Source organism: Engraulis encrasicolus, chromosome 17 (assembly GCF_034702125.1).
Source record: "Engraulis encrasicolus isolate BLACKSEA-1 chromosome 17, IST_EnEncr_1.0, whole genome shotgun sequence".
Lineage (NCBI taxonomy): Eukaryota > Metazoa > Chordata > Actinopteri > Clupeiformes > Engraulidae > Engraulis > Engraulis encrasicolus.
The window spans coordinates 8,977,613-9,002,524 of record NC_085873.1 but is presented as its reverse complement, the minus strand read 5'-3'; the positions used below and the strand labels follow the sequence as shown (position 1 = coordinate 9,002,524).

The 24,912-nt window shown below is 41.1% G+C and overlaps 2 protein-coding genes across 2 annotated transcripts; both read left to right on the top strand.

Moving 5' to 3' along the window:
• The first annotated feature begins 1,242 nt into the window (after positions 1 to 1,242).
• si:dkey-220f10.4 (tubby-related protein 3) lies at positions 1,243 to 13,617 on the top strand. Its single transcript, XM_063221129.1, has 12 exons — positions 1,243 to 1,323; positions 1,899 to 2,055; positions 3,590 to 3,826; positions 4,159 to 4,278; positions 4,896 to 5,033; positions 7,244 to 7,404; positions 7,964 to 8,122; positions 9,838 to 9,950; positions 10,699 to 10,813; positions 11,096 to 11,194; positions 12,698 to 12,869; positions 13,221 to 13,617. Exons 1-12 carry the CDS (start codon positions 1,282 to 1,284, stop codon positions 13,352 to 13,354), a joined length of 1,647 nt encoding a protein of 548 aa, XP_063077199.1. The 5' UTR covers positions 1,243 to 1,281; the 3' UTR covers positions 13,355 to 13,617.
• A 1,626-nt stretch (positions 13,618 to 15,243) lies between these two features.
• stx4 (syntaxin 4) lies at positions 15,244 to 24,319 on the top strand. The gene is made up of 11 exons (XM_063221706.1): positions 15,244 to 15,473; positions 16,080 to 16,184; positions 18,403 to 18,502; positions 18,918 to 18,992; positions 19,138 to 19,208; positions 19,817 to 19,925; positions 20,230 to 20,303; positions 21,441 to 21,578; positions 22,112 to 22,222; positions 22,329 to 22,409; positions 22,550 to 24,319. The coding sequence occupies exons 1-10, from the start codon at positions 15,444 to 15,446 to the stop codon at positions 22,404 to 22,406; spliced, it is 891 nt and encodes a 296-aa protein (XP_063077776.1). The 5' UTR covers positions 15,244 to 15,443; the 3' UTR covers positions 22,407 to 22,409; positions 22,550 to 24,319.
• Positions 24,320 to 24,912: the final 593 nt, after the last annotated feature.

The window sequence follows — 24,912 nt, the reverse complement described above, 5'->3', positions numbered from 1 at the left end:
ACACACACACACACACACACAGGGGCAATGGCAGACATTTTGGGCCCTATGAAAATTTCAAATTTTGGGCCCCTGTAGCCCCTTAATGCACGCCGTACCTCCTGTGGCATACTGTAATAGACGAAAGTCAACTACTATAGTACTACATTATTATGACAGTGCACGGGCCTTTAGTATTACATTATGACTTGGTCATTGCCATTCTGGTAACAGCTAATTTATAATGCCGTATCTTAAGGGGTTAAGGGCCCCTGTCAGTGCTGTCAGTGCTTGGGCCCTTAGAATCTGTAACACCTTTCCCCACACCCGCACACGCACACGCACACGCACACACACACACACACACACACACAGCAGTACGGCCTAAGTCGGAGTATTGAGTAAGTCGGAGTTGTGTCAGAGTATTGGCTCAATCATATTGTATGTCTCATTAAAATGTACCTCTTCAGTTCCAAAAAGCAGAAAAAGAAGTGAAATTGGAACTGAAAAATGAGGGACAATGTTCTCGAAAACATACATTTCCCCTTTCCATGACTATGCACTTGTATCTACATGTGTTGTGGTTGTCGAGCCTATTTACGCACTCTGTGGCACTAAATTAAAATGGTGAAAAGGAGAAGGAGTGAGTGAACTTCTTCACTTGGATTGGTAGCCTGTACATCTGCCATCACTCTGGTCTGGTGTGTGTGAGTGTGTGTGTGTGTATGTGAGTGTGCGCCCCAAATGCAGGCAGGCTTGGAGACAGGGCCACTGACAGCTTTGACAGAGCCCGGGACAAAGTCATCTGAATGGGCCCCCACACCCAATCCATGCAATGTAATGAGCACACACTTCTCTGGCCCCTCTCTCCCTGGGCCCGGAACAACTTATCCTATTGCACCACCACCCCCTCTCCTGCTGGCGTCCCTCCTTGGAGAAGCACACTCATCAGTATAAGAACATTATCTTCTCCTAATCTTCTTTACCTTCTGTTGCATGCAGGTGGGGTGGGGGAGCGAGAGAGACTAGCTAGCAACATCAGATGGAGTGAGTGACTGAAGCATTACAATCAACAGCTTCGGCAAAGTGTGTCACTCATTCGCTCACGGTGTATCCGTGACTCAGAGAGGTGCTTGCCCTGTTTAACTGCCAATTTTTGTGTGTGCACCGTATAGAGAAGAAATACACCATAAAATAACTCCTGCTATTTTCCCTGTCATACATGCACTAAGTGAAGTGGTCTACCTTTGACTTTGGCATCAGAAGAGAGAGATATTGCTGTTTGCGGGTTAGTCTCCAGACATGGAGGACTCTGACCTTCGTCAACAGAAGCTGGATAATCAGGTAAGGCACCACACATTTTTATTAGCCTATATTTTATGCTTTAGATGTTCTGAATAGAGAAGAATGGACCGCACTCTGTACAATGTTTAAATGTACAATGTTTAATATCAGTGACTTTGAGTGTTGTACTTTCTTCTCTTTTGAAATGTATATTTTTGTAATTAGCACCCAGTTTTGTTTTGTTTTTTACTGTGGTAGAGTTTATGTAAAGTTTAGATGCTCTTAGAAAACCATAGATGCAAAGTCATAATAATTGAATTGAACCACTTTGTTTACACAGGCTTTGTAGATTAGATTGTAGATTACTTTCTATCTGGTGTGAATGTGTGGAATAGTGCCTATGTACTATTTGAAGTGCTGATCATAATTGTCACTTATAGTGATACATGTGAAAATATAATGTACCTTCATAGTTTTTATTTCACAACTGTTTGTGTAGAATTCACGTGTCTCAATCCAGCTGGAGCATTTTTACTTTCACGTTTATGACCATGCTAGACACTGTGGAATAACAATGAAATCTTCTCGTTGTACTGTATGTCATTGATTCTTATGATCTATTCTGTCCCATGTAGCGAAATTTGCTGATCAGAAAGCAGCAGAAAAAACGATCAGACACCCAGATGGTCACAGCCAATCCTGACACCCGACCCAAAAATCGTCGCCAGAAAGCGGCAAGTGAGGACACAGCCCTGCTACTCGACCCATCCCAAAGCCAGACATCATTGAATGGTGAGTACAAATACACTGATGAGATACTATCAACGATACAAACACAAATTGTGTGTACTGCCCTAGGGTTATTTTCACTGCATGACCTATTTCTTCCCGTATCTCTCACACTGTATGCACTTGACACATATTTTTTCTACATGTATTCTTTCACCCTTGTGTCCTTGAGTCTTTGAATCAATCAACTGAGCAAATAGTATCCTTGTGTGCGCTGGCTATTCAGCCACTGTTCATTTACTAAATTGGTTTTCTCTGACCCAGGATTTAAGGGACTGTCACACATCAGAGACACTACACTTGACAACATCCTAATTTCTCTGCCTGTCGTCACACTACTCCATTCCAATTGTCACTTTACTGCTCTTCATCAGGTTTCCCCTGGCAACAGTGAAAACAGACTAATCAAACACCACCTTAGAGTATCGCACAGTAATTTTTTGCAGTGTTAAGTCAACACTACAGGGATTAGAACCAACAAGGAAAGTGTTAAATTAAAATTCTATACGTGTTGAATTAACACTGCAAAATATGCTGCGTACACCCCCTCAACACTTTCGGCTACTGTAATCATGGTTCTTCAACTGCCACAGGCTCTCAGAGCGACCTAGGTCTTGATAGAGTGGAGAATAGAACAAGCAACAAAACTGTTCAAGTGTTGAAGAGATTGTGGCTGTTTATTGTGTTCTTTTCTGTTTTTGTAACTATCAGATGTACTGTCAATGGCACAGAGAAATGTATCTATCTTTCTATCTAAGCGATGAAGTCTTTAAAGGAACAGACCACCCTTTTTTGATTTTCACATAATTGCAGTATCTCCAAGCATTATTCATGAACGTGCATATAATTTTCGTCTATGTGTTTGCATTGCCCCGTTTGACAGTATACCCAAATTAGGCATAGTAATGCAAGTCTATGGTACAAAATAAAACACCATCAAATGTACTTCTAAACCACTTTAAAATGAATGTAACATTCACCAGAGTGTAAAACAGCAATTTAATTCGGTTCAGTGATCACTTGTGGCTTGATGCTAAAGATACCAGTTACTTTCAGTGATTATGCTAAGCTATGCTAATAATTCTGATCCAATAAATCTAAGTACTGAAAACACAGAGGAGAAAATGATATGCACATTCATGAACAATGCTGGGAAATACTGCAAATATGTGAAAATCAAAAAAGGGTGGTCTGTTCCTTTAAATGCTTTATTGATACTGTGTAAATTGTACATCAAAATCTCTGCATCTATTCTACCCTAAAGTAAAGCTCCAAACCGAGTACATTGATTTTTAAAATGATCCTGTAGTCCAGTCAAAGTAGTTTTGGGTAGATTATTTACTTGAGTCAGTTTTGTTACCTTATACCACATTTTCGTCAGCTCAATAATTGTATTTAATTTTACATGTTGATATAGCCTATGTCAAGATCATAAAATATGAAATCATAGTGACACATTTTCAATGACAATGCAATTACTGCCTTTTTACCTGGTATTGGCAATATTGTAATCATCATAGTGTTGTGATTGTCCCAGGCTCTCAGAGCGAGCTGGGCCTTGATGGGGTCCTGGAGGAGATCTGCCTGGGGGAAATGGACATCTCCGGCCAGACCAACAGAGGGCTGGAGGACGATGATGAAGAAGAGGCAGCCAAGACCCTTCAGAAGGACAACGAGGGCAAGACGGTGGCTAAGAACCTCCTGGGCATCTACACGAATGCTGATCAGGACGAGGAGAAGAAACCCAAGAAAAAAGTCATGAAAAAGGGCAAACGTGAGGATGGGTTCTGTTCCTTCATTTATCTGCCTGTTTAGTACAATCAAACAGTAACGGTAAAGATGATATATTTTAATTATTATTATACAACTTTATTCCCTTACTGTACCTATGTGTGTGTTGTGTTAATATGGTACAGAATAGTACACTCAAACGGTATAGTATATAAATAACAGAGATTAGAAAATGTTTTTAGTTATCTTCTTTATTCTTCACTATTTGTGTATTGTGTATTGGGTCAGGTGGTATAATACACTAAAAGAGTAGATTATATGAGGTTAGAATATGGTTCCTTTTGTAATTCCCATCTTGTGTTGGCTGTGACGTAGAGGGGAAGGCTGGAGAAGAGGACGGAGAGAAACAGAAGGAAAAGAAAGAGAAGAAAGGAAAGAAGAAAGATAAAAAGAATGAAAACAAATCCAAAGACAACCAGAATGAAGAGGAACAAAGTAAGTGCTTTTTAAATGTTCTCGTTGAACATATTCATCATCTTTGGGGGTGCTGTGGTACAGCATGGAAATCCACACTTTACCTAAGCTTTGCAATGATACCTTACATGGGAATTGGATAATAGTTGATGAATTTATGGCCTTTTCAATGTGTTCACTTCTTAAAATAGAAAACAGAGAAACAAGTTCTGAAAGTTTCTCTTTCCCACAGACATAAAGACCAAATGTTAGCCTAAACCGATACTGTTTTCTGAAGGGCTTCTTCAAGACCTCATCTTGCACAAAAAGAAAATAGGAAAAAAAAGAAGAAAACAATCTTTACTTTCACTCTCAGAGACATGTGACTCTGGTTTTAAAATCCAATCACATAAACTGAAAGAGCAATATGCTCATGGGGACTCATTCAAGTCCAAATCCGGCCTATGTCACGTCCTAACCCTACCCCATCTCTCTCACACTCAGCCTAAGTCCTCTAACCACCTTCACTCTCCTAGCAAAACCCCCCTCAAAAATACAAACTTTCAATGTGCTTGTCATCTTTGCCACTCAGTTGTGGTGTGTTCATGTTTTTTTATTTGACTTGAGTAATGTCTTAATGACATGTGCCTTTCCTCCAGTGACAATTCACATAGATGCAGTGACGGAGTTCCAGATTGGCAATGAGAAGATTTCTGCGTCAGACCCAGAGGAGGAGAAGATGGACTACACAAAGAGTCCAGTTCCTCCCACTCCCAAGAAGAAGCAATCAACTAAGGGTAAGTAGTACACTGTATTCAGGGGCGTAAAGTATACCCCCGCAGCCACCACCAGGCAGGGTGACCCATACAAGGCGGGGGGCCCACATGGGTCCTTGACTCGAAGAAGCGGGCCCACTCCACATGATATATTATTAGGACCTCTTTTTTCGTTCGGGGGCCCATATTCTTGGTATCTTGCAGGGGGGCCTGAAGTACTTGCGTTACGCCAGTGACCAAATGTATTACCAAATGTATTCGCTAACCTGCCTTGGCTTACATATGAACTCAACTGCCAACTGCCAACCCATTCCTAACCGTTCTTCCAAAAGCGCCTTTGTGAGGTCACACACTGATGTTGGTCGAGAAGGCCAATGCCCAAAGCAAGGTCCATAAAGGCATGGATGACAGAATGTGGTATGAATGACCTTGAGTAGCCTGTGTAACGGAGGCCAGCTAGCAGAGTATGGCGTGGAACATTAGTAAACCTCCCTCCTGAAGCCTCATACTGTATCGGTAGCTATGGGTTATCGTACTGGTCCTTTAGCTCAGCAGTATCATGCTGTGCCTCCCATACCCGAACCGATGCATTGACTAGGAGGTGGCGAGTTCAAGACCTCGAGGGGGCGGACTGCTCGGGAACACCTCGGTTACACTGGTGCCATGATCCGGATGGGAGTGAGGTTTAGGGGGTGAGTGTAACGGAGGACAACTAGCAGAGTGTGGCGTGGAACATTAGTAACTCCTTTAGCTCAGCGGTATTGTGCTGTACCTCCCATACCAGAACTGATGCATAGAGTTCTAGCCTGAGCCCAATAGCATTTATGGCTTTCTCTCGTACAGGAAAGTCTGTTCATACACAGATGCATTGAAACATAATAATAAAAAGTTGATAACATGGTGCGACCTCTTCTTACTTTTCAATTTACATTATTTTGGTCAGCACCGTAAAAGAAGATTAATCTGTTTGGGTGAAGCCTGCTCCAACCTTAATGATGCCCTCTCACAGGCTTATGCGGGCCAATTGGAGGCACGTCCCAGAAAAACAAGAAACGCTTAACTGAATTTAAACTCAGCAGGTCTTCCCTTAAAGGGGAATTCCGGACATTTTACAAGCATATCACATCTGTTGGAGGCCAAGGAAAGTTGGCCAAGGGGAAATCGTGAGAATTTTTCATGTGGGCTGCATAAAGTATGCCAATTGCACTGATTTCCATGAAAGCGGGTACAAGGGGCAAGTGTTTAACCTTTCATTGAAGCTCTTAACTTTTATCAAAATTCTCCTCAGCTCTCAGCTCTCAGATAAACCTCTTGAAACTTGAAACCTGCCCAGTATTTTTATGCTACAAAAGTATAAGTGAAAGTAAATTGAGGTGTAAGTACAACACTAAAACATGGCATCACAGTAGCTGTTACACCATTTACTCCATTGTAATTATATAGATTGTTGTTGTTATTGAAAAATGCTAAATACCTTACAAAGACCCACCACAAACTTGATCCAACCATTGCAGAGTTAACTGATCGTAAGATAAGTATACTGTTCTACTGGTTACTCAGATAAGTTACTTGGTGGAAGGAAATTGTGTTGCTTTTTTACTTTTACTTTTGACACCTCTTGGCTATCACTGATTTATGCACTATGGATGTGAATATATATATTTTATATATTCAGTTTTCTTTTTGCCATTTATTGTGACTGTCACTCATGAGTGAATCTGATGAAGCAACAGCGAAGCATGTTGTTCACCTAATAAACTACCAGCAAAGAGAAGACCAGTGTGCAGTGATGTATCCCCTTTTTACCTTGCATTATTTTAATTGCACCAGCACCTGGAGACTAGTTGTGCACAGGGGCTCTGCTTCAAGTCTTAAGGCTCTTTGTAATGTCATAGCAATGTTGAGACAGTTGAGTCTTTTCAGCCAAGAGTGAACCTATGGGCCCACAGACCGTCCCATCTGGTTAAAGAGGCTGGTGTAACAATGGGCATAACTTATATTCATTTTTAGATATTTTGCTGTCATTGCCTCATGGTGCAATGCCAGGTGAGGTAAGTCATGGAGGAGGATGGGGCAGAGGGCTTGGTCCTGATGGTGTCAGCAATAAAATGGAAACTTCTTTTCCTTTTCTGATCTTTTGTTGACTCGAAGTGTAGGTGAGTGACAACAAGGATGTGTACTGCACACCCTTTTCCTCTTTTTTCTCATGTTTTGTTGTCGTTGCCTCACAGCACGATGCCAGGTGAGCGACGAGGAGGACGAGAAGATGGAGGTGGTGAAGTCCCCCAAGCAGTCCAAGAAGAAGGAGAAGAGCGACAAGTCCAACCCCAGCCTCGCCTCCCTCAACTCCAACTACAGGGAGACTTCCACAGACAGCGACCACTCAGGAAGGGTGAGCACCAGCCCGGCCTTAACATGTGTAAACGGGACAAGCACCCGGAGAGTGCACCTCCGCCTTCTGGTGGACAGAGATGGCATTTTAGCCATTATGCTGCCAAATGCTGGAACCAGCTTCCTGTTCAAATTAGAACTGCCCCAAAAGTGTCATGTTTTTTAAAAGAAATTAACAAGAGTTTTATTTTCATCTGTGTTTGGTTGAGGATAATTATCCACTCCCTGTAATACTTCCTGCCTTCTAATATTTTTCTTCTCTCTTCTCTTTCATTTCTCTCAAGCACATTGAATGACAGTTATGTATGAGAATGTGCTAGGCTATACAAATCGTATTGGTATTGGTATTGCTAAGTACGTATGTACGTACCTACTGTATATATTATATCAATCAATCAATCAAGCAGGTTTATTAGGAACATGTGCAATTAAAACATAAATGTTTCCATTTCATGCATCACACCAGATATATATATACATATACATATACATATACATATATATACATACAGTATATACACATGTATTTCATAAACTTGTGTGTGCGTGTTTTTTGCAAGGCCTCCCCGCTCTCAGTGGACGACCTGGAGCAGTTTGCGCTGCGGCCTGCCCCAAGAGACATGACCATTCAGTGTCGCATCACCCGCGACAGGAGAGGGATGGAGAAAGGCATCTACCCCTCATACTACCTGCACATGGAGAAGGAGGACGGCAAACGGGTGAGGAGCGGTTCTAGATGTTTTTTTTTGTCTTTTTGATTTTTTTTATGATGGGACAGTGAAGATGGTGACAGGAATCAAGTGGGAGAGAGAGACGGGGAAGGGCCAGCAAAAGGACCCGAGCTGGGAATCGAACCTGGGTCAGCCGCATGGTAGATGAGTGCCCTACCTGTTGGCCACGGCAGGGCCAGAGGAGCAGCTCTATCCATCATTTCTAAATAGGATCCCAAATTAAGCCAACAAAACAACAACAACAAAAACATTCCTAGCCAAAAAAATCCTATGGAATTACATGTCATACCTCACAACTATGCAAAGTCTTGTATTATTTTTTTTATTATTTGGGTCAATGACATTTTTGTTTGGGCTCAAACGTCAGGTGGTACGGCCACAGCTAATGCCCATAAATTAACTAGTAATTGGTAATAAATGCACTGCAATGAATGCGCTTCTATGACAATCCACTAAAAGCAAACAAGCTATTCAATCCGTACACTATTGGCATTAGCTGTGGTTGCACCACCCTGACATGTGCTACCACTAAACCGTCATTGACCCATTTACTATGGTGGGGTTGACTCTTCAGGGGCCCCATGCGGATGGCAGATTTAGTGGGGCCCTAGGCAATTGCCTAGTCTGCCTACTGTATTGGTGAAATGTACAGCAGGACACAGCAGACACTGCTTATTTATAAACTCTTAACATGACGTGACCTGGACGAATGATATAACATGACCTGGGTGAATGACAATCTTAAGTCCAACTCCCTAACCATTACACCACGGATGGGACACCACGGCTGGTGTTTCCGTGTCACCCCACTCCTGTGGAGATAACGTTTCCTCACTGTCAGCCGATGCAGAACAACATTTGGAGGGCTTTTCATTTAGACAAAATGAGCTTTGTCTGGAGTTATTGAATAAAAACTGATCATTAATGGCATCAAGCCTTGCGTCACAAGGCCAGAGGCCACAGGAAAGGACAGCAGAAAGTAGTTTGACTTCTGACTCATAGACCTCAGGCTGTCTAGACATTTTTGTAACCAAATGGCAAGGCCAAAAAGGTGATACAAAGGGCATTGTTTTGTTCCCAACATGCCATATGCTGAATGAGTCAAAATTCCTGATTTTGTATGGGTTGCTTAATATCCAATTTGCATATCTTTTTGCTGCCTGGGACCATTCACACGGCAATGCTAAGTTCAGGTCAGTCTGGACAACCTGCCTATTGTCAGTCCTTTAGGTTCCGAAAAAATCTGGCACTAATAACGAACAAATACTATCTGTATTCAGAAAATACGAATATGGCTCTCCTTGGTACTCATTGGTGTATGGACTCTCAAACTTGTTTTAGGCAAGGAAGTCAGATTGCAGTTTTTTATGTGACTTGGATTTCTTTGCCTAAAACAAATACTATCCGTATGCCATAAGAATCAGCGGTCTCAATGGGTAATAAATCGTGCTCCAAAGAGTTCTCTGGATTACTTGTGTGCACTTCACTAGGGTCGCTGACAGCTTTGGCTGGGCACAGGACAAAGTCATCTGAAAGGGCCCCCCAGCCCAATGATGCAATGTAATGAGGACCCAATTCTGGGCCCTGCCTCTCCCTGGGCCCGGGGCAACTGGTCCCTTTGTCCCCCCTGCACTACACTGGTTGTGCACAGGGGACTCTGCTTTGAGTACTAAATACTGATGTTGTGGTTGACTGCTCTGCAGGTGTTCCTGATGGCAGCGAGGAAGAGGAAGAAGACCACCACCTCAAACTACCTCATCTCAACCGACCCCACCGACCTCTCCAGAGAAACCAACAGCTACATCGGCAAACTGAGGTAACAGAGAGAGAGAGAGAGAGAGAGAGAGAGAGAGAGAGAGAGAGAGAGAGAGAGAGAGAGAGAGAGAGAGAGAGAGATACAGTATATACATACCCCCACACAGAAATAAAAAGTGTCGTTATGATACACCCAGACACAAAATTGCTTCTTTCATTTCTTGGTATCTGTAAGGGTACACGAGAAATAATTTAGTAGGTAACACAATTGTTCTACAAAGGACAGTACAATATATGTACAGTGTTGATTTTTGTGAACTCAAATACCTTGGTCATTGGTAGATGCATAATTGTTCCACAAGGAACACGAGTGCATGTATGTATGCATGCGTATGTATGTATGTATGTATGTATGTATGTATGTATGTATGTATGTATGTATGTATGTATGTATGTATGTATGTATGTATGTATGTATAGGCCCTATGTACTGTATGTATGTAGGCCTTTGTATGTACTGGTCAAGCTGACTTAACTTGATGTACGTACAGTATGTAGTAGGCCTAAACTTGCGTGTACGTATTTTTTGCATGCATGCACGTATGTATGTATGTATGTATGTATGTATGTATGTATGTATGTATGTATGTATGTATGTATGTATGTATGTATGTATGTATGTGTGTATGCATGTATGTATGCACTGCATACATGTTTGTTTGTTTGTTTGTTTATGGCTTAGGCATACAGTTATTTATTCCATCATATTTGGTCATCCTGTAATTCTGTACTGTGCTATTCTTTTACAGGTCGAATGTCTTGGGTACCCGCTTCACAGTGTATGACAACGGAGTGAATCCAGACAAGAAGCCCTTCATCCAGGAGTCAGAGAAGCTACGACAGGAGCTGGTGGCCATTTGTTACGTCAGTTCAAATTTCATCCATCCATTTGTTTCTTTGTTTTTTATTTTACAGTACAAATTTGCTCATTAATTAATTAATTCATTCATTCATTCAATCAATTTAGTTGCACACACACACACACACACACACACACACACACACACACACACACACACACACACACACACACACACACACACACACACACACACACACACACACACACACACACACACTTTCTTTATTGCTTGCTATGGAGTTAGCATAGATTGTTGACTTTCTTTTTTGTATTAATCCGGACAGGAAAAAAATGTGTTGGGATTCAAAGGCCCCAGAAAGATGACAGTGGTCATACCAGGGATGAAGGATAATGATGAGAGAGTCTGCATTCGGCCCAAGACTGTAAGTGTCTCTCACACATATCCGGTATCAGTCGAGGGTATTCTCACATAATTTCTGACCGCCACAGCCATTTGTTTCTCCACCACCACAAAAATCTCCCAGATTTAAAAATATATATTTTTGTTGGCTTTTTTTAGACCCATATGTGACAGGACAGTATGAGATGTGACGGGAAGTGAAGAGAGAGATGACGTAGAGTTGGGAAATTCTGCTGGATTTTGGTAGTTAAACGTTGAGGCACATACAATATGCAACAAGTGTTACTGTGGAACAGTATGTGGGTCAGTGACTATATTCTATTCTATTCTATTCAATTCTATTCTATTCTATTCTATTCTATTCTATTATATCATATTATATTATATTCATTTGTCAAACGTATCCTAAAATCATGTCAACATGTACCAAGTACACCTACCATGCTTAGATTACCTCAGACACAGGAAGAAACTAGTTGTGAATCAATCAGTTCAGTTGTTCAAAGCCACTGCGTTCTGTTGGTAGGGAAAATGCAAAATGGGATGCAACATGGACCAAACCAATAGGACTGGTAGCTAACTAACAGGTTAACTGAATGAGGCATAAAGACATGAAACTGACTGTTAACTATTGTGTCCCTTTCCATTTTCAGCCAGTTTATGAATCTGTGTGTGTGGCACTACTCTGGATTTGCCATTTGTAAGCTTTAGCTTTTGTTTGGGGGTATAAGTTTGTTAAGTTTGAGGGTATAGAGCCAGGCTAATGTTGCCCCTCAGTCACCTGTTTTCCCACCCTGACAAAAACAACCAAGCACACACTCATTCAACTTCAGTTCAAAGTTCAGTCCTCTCATTAGGATTCCTTCACTTTATTGCCCCTTATTACAGTTCCTTCACTTACAGGTTTTGCTTGTAAGTGGTGTGTTTACTGTATATTCTACAGTGAGGGGTGGATTTACTATATATTTTATTTTTTGAAAAAGCAAAAACTGTACTGCTGCTTTTTCTTTGCATGATTGCAAAGAAACATAATCGACAACATACATTCACTGCTTAATACTGCAATAGAATTGCTGACTTTGTATTGCCTCCGCCAAGGAGGTTTTGTTTTTGGTCACGTTGGTTTGTCTGTCTGTCTGTTTGTGTGTTTGTCTGTCTGTCTGTCAGCAGGATAACTCAAAAAGTTATGAACGGATTTTGATTAAATTTTGTTGTTGGTAAAGACAAAAATAAGACAGTGATTACATTTTGGTGGTGATATGCATGGTTCACGATCCGGATTCAGGATTTTTTTTAAAAGATTCTTCACAATTGCAGGATAAGACAAATTTTAACATTCCAGTTTCTAACTCCACAAAAACAAGGCAGAAAGACTTGAGAAAAATATAGGGTGTTACATAGTCAAATGTTCTATCAAACAGCTTCCTTGGCGGAGGTCTACTGCTATCTCTGAGTGCAGTTATACAGTACAATACTGATTTCTCATAAGGGTCATTTTGCTTCTCCATCTGTCTCCTTTTTCTAGGATCTGGAGACTCTTCTCACGCGCCATGACAACAGCAACACTGACAACCTGGTCACCCTGTTGAACAAGTCTCCCACCTGGAACGAGCAAACGCAGTCATATGTGCTCAACTTCCACGGCAGGGTCACCCAGGCCTCAGTCAAAAACTTCCAGATCGTTCACCCTGACAATGGTGAGAGAGACAGAGAGAGAGAGAGAGAGAGAGAGAGAGAGAGAGAGAGAGAGAGAGAGAGAGAGAGAGAGAGAGAGAGAGAGAGAGAGAGAACCTCCTCTCACATACATGCAGTGACTTTTTACATTCACTCATTTCGTAACATGGGCCAGTGATGAATTATTTCGTTAAGATTATTAGGCCTACAATAGCCTATTTGACACACTTCTCTCGTGATTTAACATGTTCATACTTGATCGTCTACCAAAATATTTTGGCATTTTCCAATTATTCATGATCCTTCAATTGTTATTTAACACAAAAATGATGTGCCCTGTGTAAAATGTCCCTCTTTTCCCATTTCTCCCACAGTGGACTACATTGTGATGCAGTTTGGACGGGTGGCTGAGGACGTCTTCTCTATGGACTATAGCTTCCCCATGTGTGCTTTACAAGCCTTTGCAATAACGTTGTCCTCCTTTGACGGGAAGTTAGCTTGTGAGTGAATAAAACTACAATGATGCACCTTGAAAAGTCTGGGAGACTTTTTGTGGCAAGTGTGAAAGTGTGACATTGTGCACCATAATTGAAAGCATGGCAATGTTGAGGGTTGACAGTTTGCACTATTCAATTCCATGCCTTGAATTTTTACACAAATGTACAGTTGTTTGAAAGATTTAAGTGTAATTGTGTCATTTTTCATTGCTGTAAATCTGCCTACACCCTGTAAAACCTGGGCAGACGTCATAATTTCAATTAACTGAAAATAAAAAAAACTCATCAATGGAATTGAATAATATCAACATTACGTATTAACCCTCTGAGGTCTAAGGCCTTTCAGAGGCTTTTAGGCTGCTTGCACCACCCTGACATTTTCAAGTATTTTCAGCTAACAGTAAGCATCTATGCAAAAGTGGAATATATAGTTGTATTGTGAAAAGCCTGACAAGAAATAATCTGAAAAAAAATTGGATGTCATACAAACATGTTTTATTTAAATTGAGTATAAACACAACTGTACAAAAAAACAGGGTTCAGACGTCTTCAAAAAGTTCAAGAAAACACACAATAAATATATCTAGCCAATACTTTTGAAGTTTGAATCTTGTAAACAAATGTGTTGGCAGCATAAAAGTGAAAAGGGCATTTAGAAATGTTTTGTTGTTTTCATACAAAATGCAAAAAAGAATGACTATGTCACTGCCACTGCCTGTCTCATTTGAATACTAATGAGATAGGTGTGGAAAACCTCTAATGGCCCACACCCCCCTGTCAATCCCCATGTGCTCTGATAGCCCCAACCCCCCTGTCACTCTACGTCTGCTGTGTTTACCCTACCTGAAAGGGGCGTGTTGTCACCTCTGAATAGCCACTCAAGCACTGGTACTTTACATGTGAATAGCTATAGGTGTGGCTGCTACAGGTAGAGAGTACAGAATATGCGAAGATTTCTTTATACTTTCTTTAAATTGGGACAGCTATATAATATATATATATTTGAAATCTGGAAGGTCTGAGGTTTCTAATGGTGTAACTTATGTGTTTCAATGACAACAACTCACAGAGTTACAGATTTGTTTTTAGAGACATGTCAAATTGCCCTCTCAAGGGCACTTAGACCTCAATGGGTTAAAGCAGTTCTACAGAACCGCAAATAGTGAGTTTGAATTATTTTCTGATTAATCAAAATGTGTCCCACATATTCGTCACCACAGTCAGATATATATATAAATAAATAAATAAATTCAGGCATGTACAAGGTCATTGTCATTACTGAGGACCCCTTTTTAAACCTTTAGGTCTACTGCATACTTCACCATCACTGAAGCCCCTGCAATTTGTATTTTCTCTTAATTTTTTTAATTGGTTTGGACACTGCTACACTCTCAACCATAAGAACATTGTCACCGTATAATAGGCTAGTATTATAGTAGATTAATATTAATTAATAATAGCCTACTTTTTGAGAAGAAATATGAAGTAGCCTACCTAAAAACAGAGGAACGTTTTTGACATGTCTTAAGACTATGCTTAGCCTAGAACTACAATATGCCCTATGTACAATTCTGTTGGGTACATAATTGCTGTGACACATAGATTATCATTGAGATAGAGACAAAGTCCCTCACACACCCAAAAGTTTCTGCAGAGAAATTAGAATATATAGGTTTCTGGTAGGCCTGTAGAAGTTAGTGGGCACAGGGCAGGTCCTCAACTTCTACGTTGTCAGTGCAGCAGGTGGCACTGTCTTTCTAAAAATAACTGCATTCAGGAAAACTTGAGGCGCTCCCACTGAGCCAGACGCCGGACTATGCGCGTATTCCAAAACGTGATGTGCGCTATTGACGTGGCTTCCACAGCCTATCCATAGCTATTCAAGTTCTGTCAGCTGCGCAGTTGACTTCAGTGTCTGCGCCCGTGAACAGAGCAATCAAAAAAGGAGTAACACTAGTAGTGAAGTGAATGACCGAATTATTACTCCAGTTTTGTGCATGTCAACAAAGTTGAACGTTCGTTCGGGAATACACGTTCTAACTGCCACGTGGAGTGGTCAGAGAAGTTCTTTATATTTTGTAACATTTAAAGAGAGTAAGGATGCGAGACCGCACCAAAGAGTTGGGAAATGTAAGTAAAAAGTTTACCAGGCGTCTAGCTGGCTAACGCTAATATTAGCAAAGTGTGCTAACGAGCTAACTTCAGGTGTCATTCTTATCAATAGTCCACAGTCGTGGCTTTCATGGTTTCTTGCAGTACAGATATTGCATTGTTCGTTTGCGTTACGATGGTAGACGGCTGGGGAATTAAATGTCTATTAGAATAAAATGACTGTACTAATTCCATGCTACCATCATGACTTGTCGGCTAACTAACTCAATGAAATGGAAGGTTACCACCACAGCACTGTTTTGTAAACACTAGGCTACACGTTGGGAGGGTTCAGTAAATGGAAACTTTTTGCAAATGTTCTGCATGTCTAGGCGCGTGAAAGCTTCACCTTTTCACACTATCACTTCATGTTCCTAGTTCAGGAATAACGTTGTCAGGTCCCACATCCGCCGTCAGGCCGCAGAGTTGCTGTCATTTCCATCCAGGATGGCAGCAGTGTGTTGAAAGTTGCAGCCATAATCGTAGCTCAGTCTAGTCGGTTCAAAGGGGGGCGTGCGTGAATTTATTTTCCGAGGCAATGCGGCAACAAGTGAACCTGACGTGATCCTATGAATTATCCAACAGCGACCTGCCGAGTCCTCGGATGAAGAGGATGAGCAAAGATCGCTGATGGTGAAACCAGGCTCTGCTGAGAAAGAAGACAAGGAGAATGAGGCGTTTTTCAGGAAGGTAAGGTTTGCTGAACACTATGGCCACCAAATGATGGCATCAGCAAAGGCAGGAAAAAAGAAAAAAAGTTTTGAGTGCTGAGTCTTTGAAGTGAATGCCTGTTGCAGACACCTCCAACACCCATAACATGTTCATACTTGCAACAGATCACAAATAGCCTACAGCCTACGGCATGACTTGGAATTGACAATGAAGTTCACTTTGACTAGGCCTACTGTGTATTTAGATTAAAGTACTTTTCTTAATTTTGAAGAAAATTAATGTGACTGTCAACTTGCATAATTTAAAAAAATGCACAGAAATTATACACATTATTGCACATTAAACATATAGCACAAATTTGAGTACAACCAGCCCTGCCAGCAGTGTACACACACACACACACACACACACACACACACACACACACACACACACACACACACACACACACACACACACACACCAGCAGCGATGATTGTATATGAATATGAACGGAGTAGCGTTATCAATATAGTCCAAAAGGCCAATCAAAGTCTACTATCCCGGGTCCAGAGGAAGAGCCAGGGTCAAGCATCCATACAGCGGCACAGAGAGAGAGAGTTATTACACTATTTGAGACACATACACACACACACACACACACACACACACACACACACACACACACACACACACACACACACATACACACACACACACACACGGTAGTAGTTTCTGGTAGAGTAGCATGGGGAAACAAGGGGAAACAATATTGTCTATATTATGATTTTCTCTGCTGTAAAAGTCCTGGGTGATTGACGCGTGTTAAGAGTCCCTCAGTGCAGTTAAAAAACATGCAAGTTATATAGAGACGGGACTGATGATGCACACTGTTGACCTGTGATTAAACTGACTTTTTCTAAAGGAGGGTAGTACTCGCAGTGGCCAGTACTGTAAGTTTATCTCACTTTATAGTTATACTGTAAGTGCAGTCGTTCACTATTATTTATGGGCCTACTGAGTAGGCCCTACTACCTACAACCTACACTCGTTATTCATTGCTATTTTGGGGGTCCCTGGCCCAAAAAAGTTTGAGAGCTTGTATGGCTCCTAAGTCCTGATGTAACAAGTGCATTTATGAGTCCAGCTGGGAAATTAATTAATTCACCGTAATTGTAGACTCTATACCGAGACTATTTTCCCCCAATAACAGTTATCCTGAATAGCTTATCTTTTCTGGCTGCATAGTTAAAATATTCAGGTACTTTTTAAGCCACTTCTTGTGCCTCACTTCTATGGGAGGTGATGATGGACTAATTGACAGGCTCAGTCATTAGCATTTGGAGTTTCTGGTGCACACATCCACAACAACAGTGATCCAGGTGCCAGATAAAAGTGGCAGACAGTGAGTAAGTGGTCTGCACACTGGGCATGAGCTCCAAAACGATATAAAATGAACTTCATTACAAACAGCAAGGTTTCGATCCACCAGTGGGATCTTCTTCAGGCCGGACCACAGACTCAGTGGTCAGACTATGAAGTCATTATCTGTATAAAGGTGCTGTGGCTAAGTGGACTAAGCTCATACCATTACACCGGAGACTCAGCTTCGGTTCTGTTCTGACCCAAGGTCATTTCCTGATCCTATTTCCTATCTGAAATCTTTACAGAAAATGCTGCGCCTTGCTCCTGGTACAAGATTCATAGTTGTATCTGTTTATCTATTAGTAGTAGTGTCCGCATATTCAACTTTCAGGGGAATAACATGAGGATCCATTGCCAGACAATATACAATATACAATCCTTACAATATACCTTACCCTAACCTTACAGGAAACAGTACAGTACAGGACAAGTACATTTAGTTCAATGTTATTATACACTTTGTTACATTGTACCTACAGTCATTAATGTAACACGGACAGTAAAATAAAATGCATCCAAATGTTTTTTTCCATTAAAAAAAAAAAATGCTGCGCCAACAGGACCCAGAACTTGCGTGTGACATACCCCTTGCACGGGTGAGGCATGAATGCAATTTCGTTGTGTGCACTTGTGTGCTGTGCAGTGCTGTGTCACAATGACAATGGGAGTTGGAGTTTCCCAATGGGCTTTCACGCTTTCACTACATATTTACAAGCCGGATACCCTTTATACTCTATATGGTGACCTCTGTGAGTTTTGGAAAACTTCATTTCCAAAACCTCATTTACTCTGCTTGGTGACCGAGGTCCTTTTAAATGTCTGCTTTTTGCAGGTGCAAGAGGTCCGGGAAGGACTTGCTGCTCTGAGGAACAAAGTGTCTGAGCTGGAGGTCAAACAGAAGACTATATTAGGGGTCCCATTACCAGAAGACAGTGAGTATTGCTTTAATGGACATGGCACAGTGATGAATCAGAGCAGTCACAAAGTGTGTGACTGTGTGCGTGTGCGTGCGTGCGTGCATGAGTGAGTGAGAGAAATATATCTTCTGTACACGCACACTCACAAAGTAGTTTTCATTTTAGTAGTTTTTAAGTGTGTGTCATTGGTAAAAAAAACGTACATAATCTCTCATGAGATACCTGTATATTATTTCAATAATAAATACCTGTATAATAAAATGATGATCATCTTAACTGTATAGTATAGTGCAAATCATTCAACCATGCACCTGAATGTGCTGTTAAAGATTGGGGAACAAAGGATTTTAATACACACTTAGTTGGGTCAAAGATCAGATGCACCAATATAAATGCCTTTCCATATGTGATTTTGTCTAATTGTTTACAGGTATGAAAAAGGAACTTCAGTTGCTCAGGGAAGACATCAAATCACAGGCTAGTCAAATTCACAAGAAGATTAAAAGTAAGTCTTTCATTGAAACCTCTACAGTGGACATAGTTCATGCACTGGTCTGTTTGAACGTATTTAATACCCAACGCAACAAAGGAGTAACAACTATAACTTGTAATAAATACATAAATGAGCATATTTGACATTTTATTCACAGACCTTGAACCTAAAAAAGTCGAGGAAGATGGAAAGTATGTCCCCATCAGTCAGAGAATGCAGAGGACACAGGTAGTTATTGTATTTTAACTAAAAATTACTGTGCACAAATTTCATATTGTCATCAGCCATAAATGTTATTTCCTACTGTACATGTGGTGTTTGTTCCCTCTCCTGGGAGTAATTGCAATGAGTTCACTGACTGATGTTAATTCGAAGCAAGTGGTAAACTTGCAAGTGGCAAACTAACATCGGAATTTTTGATACAATCAATCCGTATGTATGTAGGTATACACACACACACACACACACACACACACACAGTAACAACAAAACCACAAATTCATCCAGCAAGCAGCCGATTGGAGATTGAAGCCACAAGTAAAGTCAAGTCCGTTTTATTGTCAATTTCTTTACATGCACTGGTCATACAAATAGTTGAAATTATGTTTCTTACTTTCCCATGCAGACAGACAAACTTAAGGTATAGACATAGACAGTAGTACAGACATAGACAGTACACATACAGTACAAGGCTCCACTATTAGTAGGTGTACTACTTGCTTACTTACAAGTTAACTTGTGTTTGTCAGTAACCAAACATCCCCTGTATTCTCTCTCTCTCTCTCTCTCTCTCTCTCTCTCTCTCTCTCTCTCTCTCTCTCTCTCCCCCCCTGTAGCATGCCATCTTGTCACGGGAGTTTGTGGACCTAATGGCCAACTGCAACAGTCTCCAGGCTCACTATAGAGACCGCAATGTGGAGCGAATAGAGCGACAACTTAAAATCAGTCAGTCTGTTTGTTTGTTTGTTTATATATAAATATAAATATATAATGGGGTTTCTAGCTGCAGTTTTCTTTCTACTGTCAGCCTAAAAAGTCATCCATGTATTGGTGTGTTGGTACAGAAGTATCAAAAAGTGTGTGTGTGTGTGTGTGTGCCTTTTGAACATTTGGTTCTAATTTGTATTGTGGCAATCAGAACTGAAACAAAGATCAACATTTTGATGAACTGGATGATGAGTACTTTTTGTACTGCTTGTTTCACTTCCTCAAGTTAATATTTACAACCCTCTTCTGCTTTTATTTAAAGCTGGTAATCCAGTCTCACAAGAACAACTGGAAAACATGATAGAGACCGGACAAACGGATGTTTTCACACAAAATGTGAGTAAATAAAATTGAAACGTGCCGAAGGATCACTGCACGGTCATTTCATGTCAATTCACATGCCCTCCCGAGGTGATTTTGCCTGATTTTCCATGTGCAAGTACCTTTAATGACACCTGAAAGAATGCCAAGTTTAAGCATCTAACAGTTTTGGAGATGAGGCCTTCTAAAGTTTGGGTGCCAAGCCCACTTTTCAAGCCTTTTAATTTGAAGGCAGATCCATGCCCCCCTCATCCTGTACAGTACCTGAAAAATCCTATGTTTCCTATTGTAACCCTACAATTTACAATTGCAACAGCAAGAACTTCTATGGCACCTAGGACCCAGTCTCCTTTCATTTTACTGGCCGTATGGCCTTATTTCCATATTCGTTCATATATTTGAAACATTAAACTTGTTACAGCACCATAGATCTATAAGCTGTCATTGTCAATGACGTTGTTTTGTTTCTCTGTAAGTTGAATCAGTGGACAGGAAGGCTGTGGTAAGATTTTCCCTTGAGTAGCCGCACCCCGCCCTTCTAGACATAGAGGTGCTGTAATGGCGCACCGGCTGTGACCGTGTGGCGGCAAGTCAAACTGCCGTCTCCTGACCTTATCTGAATCCTCCCATTCTCTTTGCTTGCTGTTGCCCCGCTTTAGTGGAGAAAGCGATAATGTTTCCCCACTTTTGATGGACAGCGAGTTTTGGGGGGCTCTTCCCCCATTCACCATCTTGATTGTCAATGACAGAATGGCCTTTGAATCGTGCTTTTGTGAGATATTGAAGAAACACTTTGATTATCAATGACGTTGAGCTTCACGTCCTGAGGCCGCAGGCCACAGGAAAGGACTGGAGGAAGTGGTTTGACTTGCAGCCTGTGACTCCTGGTATTTCAGAGTGACTTGTGGTATTTCCCTGGTAGCACTAGAGCCTCCCAGGAAACCTAGCTGTAGAGAAGAGGTTGTGTCATATAGTCATTGTATACAAATGCCATGCTGCTGTCCTGAGTGTGATTGTGTGATTTGTTGTCACACACACAGGCACATGCACACACACTTATGCACCCACCCACACAACTTCCACTTTCTTCATCTGTATTCTGTCCCTCTCTCTTTCTGTCTCTGTCTCTCTCTCCCTGTGACGCGTGCACAGATTCTAAAAGACGCTGACGCCACCAAGCAGGCACTAAATGAGATTGAGACGCGGCGAGACGAGATCCTGAAGCTGGAGAAGAGCATCAAGGACCTCCATGACCTTTTCCAATATCTCTACATGGAAGTGGAGGCACAGGTGGGCACTATACTACACTACACAGCACTACACGACACGATACTACTCAGTTCCCAAATCCCCTAAGTACTGTTCAAAGACCTCTATGACCTATTCCAATACCTCTATATGGAAGTGGAGGCACAGGTACAGCACACTACACTTCATTACACTACGCTACACTACACTACACTACACTACTATGCTACACTATACTACGCCACACTACACTATACTACACTAGTACTGACCTCCATGACCTATTCCAATACCTCTACATGGAAGTGGAGGCACAGGTACAGTACACACTACACTGCACTACATTGCACTACACTACACTACACTACACTACGCTACGCTATACTATGCAACGCACCACTACACCACACTACACAGTTCCCAAGCATCCTAAGTACTGTGCTCCATGACCGGTTCCAGTACCTCTACATAGAAATCTGGGCAGTGCACTACACTACACTACATTACACAGTATGCAGAAGATTGGCAGAAGTTCCCTTTCAAAGGCCACAGATGATTTTTGTTTTTGACCCTAGGGAGAAATGGTCGACCGCATTGAGAACAACATCCTCAACTCCACAAACTACGTTGAAAAGGCTGTGAGTGACACCGGGAAGGCAGTCATCTCCCAGAAGAAAGCACGCAAGGTGAAGTGGCCAGCCTATGTGTCATTCAAGTTGATTTTAATGACCTTTACAGTGATGTCATTTAGACTAAATGTTTTCTAACTTTCCTCTTTTTTTTCTTTCACAGAAAAAGCTCTGGCTCGCACTGTGCATCTTTATAGTTTTGTTAGTCCTTGCAATCGTCATCGCTGCCACCTGGTCTTGAGAAGTAAGTGCATTGGTCAAAGTCCATGGAAGACCTTGTGTTTTTTTCAACTTGATATGGAGATTAACTTGTTACATTTTTACATACATGTACTGTTAGTGCATTTGTTTTATCTAGTCATTGTTTATTCATTTGTTTTGCAGTACATTCCTTGGTTGCACTATCCACCCCCTGCCTCGAAAGAAGCGGAACACCTTGTCTTATCGATATCATGGAGCCTTTTTTACTAACCGTTCTTCCATTCAAACAGACATTCACATAGTTTTAAACAATTTCAAAATCTGAGCAGCATTTTAAAACACGGGATTGTTCTTGCTGTCCTCCCAGCCTGCAACCATGTTACAAACACTGCCATGTTGACCATGCAAAACCGTGCAACAGTGATGATGAAATAGATCTGGGCATTTGAAAATGGTGTTGGGGTTCACACACACACCCACACCGAGTTTCATTGAAGGGGGGGAGGACTATTTGATAAAGATCCGAAGAAGCTTGATGAAGTGTACTCAGGAAAATCCATGTAAAAACTAGAAAAAGAAAATCTTAAATGCAGTTGTTTTACCACACTAAGTGCCCCATGAGATATGAATACTGTGAGAGTGTTTTGACTGACTGCGACTGATGATTTTATTTTTTAAAAAGAACCTTACTCATTATGCTAACCTGAATTTCTGTATATTTTATTTCATCCAGTAGATTCATTCAGAGAGTTACTCCTGAGAGGAGGTCCAACTGGGTTATCCCTGTACATATGTAAAAAAAGATGTTTGGCAAATATGTGTTTAGATGAATTTAAGGCCCATTCAGTTGTGTAATGATGGAAACCATAAAGTTGGACTTGGAACTCCACAACTTCCTCTCAGGCTTTAGTCCTTCTAATGGACCCAAGTCCTTCTGTTTGTTTTGTTTTGTTTGTTTTATTTTATCTTATGGGTTTCAGAACAAGAGTATTAAGCCTTATGAAAAAACAAAACCTTAGGTGATGAGGTAAACAAAAAAATGGTGCTTCCATTTTCTTGCATGTCAGCGGCTGGTCTCTGCAAGGACTGGTGCCGTTGGTGCGTGTGTATGCACTGCATATGTATAATATATAATGTAAATGTGTACATGTATACATATACCCTGGTGCCTCCACCGTATTGCCTTTCCTCTGACTTGGCCCCTTTTGCGCTGTTCACCTGTTTCCCTAGTTGGTCCATTGTACTTGGATCATAGATCCAAACCTTGAACCAACATTTTTGCTGCTTTCCTTTTTCTTTTCTTTTCTTTCTCTTTCTGACCCCTTATCAGATGTAAAGGAATTAAGATACTCATGAGATTATTTGTCGTTACGGACTCCTTTTCGTCCCCTGGCAGCAGTGAATTAAGGGTGTTAGATTAAAGGGACCAGAGGTCTGAGGGCTAGTTGGTCATCCGGTCTTGAAGGCCATCTTTTAAGGACAAAATGTGATACTCAAGCCATTGCCCTGTTGTTTGAGGTTAGGAAGTGCTGTAGGAAGGAAAAAGCACGAGGGACCTCCACATCTAACGCAACATGGACTGAAAACCAAACTGGTGTAAAACACTTAACTGAAAGGGCCATGGGGAAATCACACTGGAAGTTAATTTCAATAACCCACCCAGTTCATTCTTCAGTCTACGTTAAATACGTGGTTTCTGTTATTTTCCTTACCAGCAGTACTTTCTGACCTGGAACATCAGTTCAATTAATTGATCAACATCAAAGTGGAACATCCTACAAGGTGGTCAGACTTTTGGGAAACTATGGGAAGATGAGAAGATTCATTTCTCTCGACTGTCATGTTTCATGCCAAACTTTCAACCTCAAAAAAACTCATTTACTTTTAATGTAGATTTGTTTGTTTTGTGAAATAAAGACATTTATTGTGTACACATATTGTATACAGACAATATGTAGACAATGAGTTTTTGGCGTCTTTCTCTGGTGCCTAGCTTAATACACTTTTTCAAGAATTCCATAATTAGAACAGAGGCATATCAAGTCAGTCACAGAGTATCCACCTGCCCTCAAAAATTGACACAATTTTAGGATATTTCACATCTAATACATGGACATCAAGATACACTTTTTGAGACAGGCCATTTCTTTTCACAACCAAATCAGAAATTAATGAAGTTCTGATTTTATTGTCATTTTGGGGATGGTGACTAATGTGCCCCTGGAGGCCACACGCCCCGTTGCAACCGCACCTAGGCCTGTATCTGCTAAATGAGGCCAAAACTAGTTTGGATGTCCTCTAAAACAGTTGCAGCCAGGGACCCCTGGGGGGCCACGAAGGGGTACTACATGGCAGGTTGGCAGGAAAAGTAATTGAATAATTAATGTACATCAAAACAAAAATAAGATGAATAATATTCCCACTAGTTAAAAACTGCATTATAATAATTTACCAGTATTCCATCTTTGAACATTAGGCCTACTACTGTTAGGAAAAGGGTGCACAGAAGAAAAAAAAGCACAACTCATGTAATGGGGGCCTTGGCT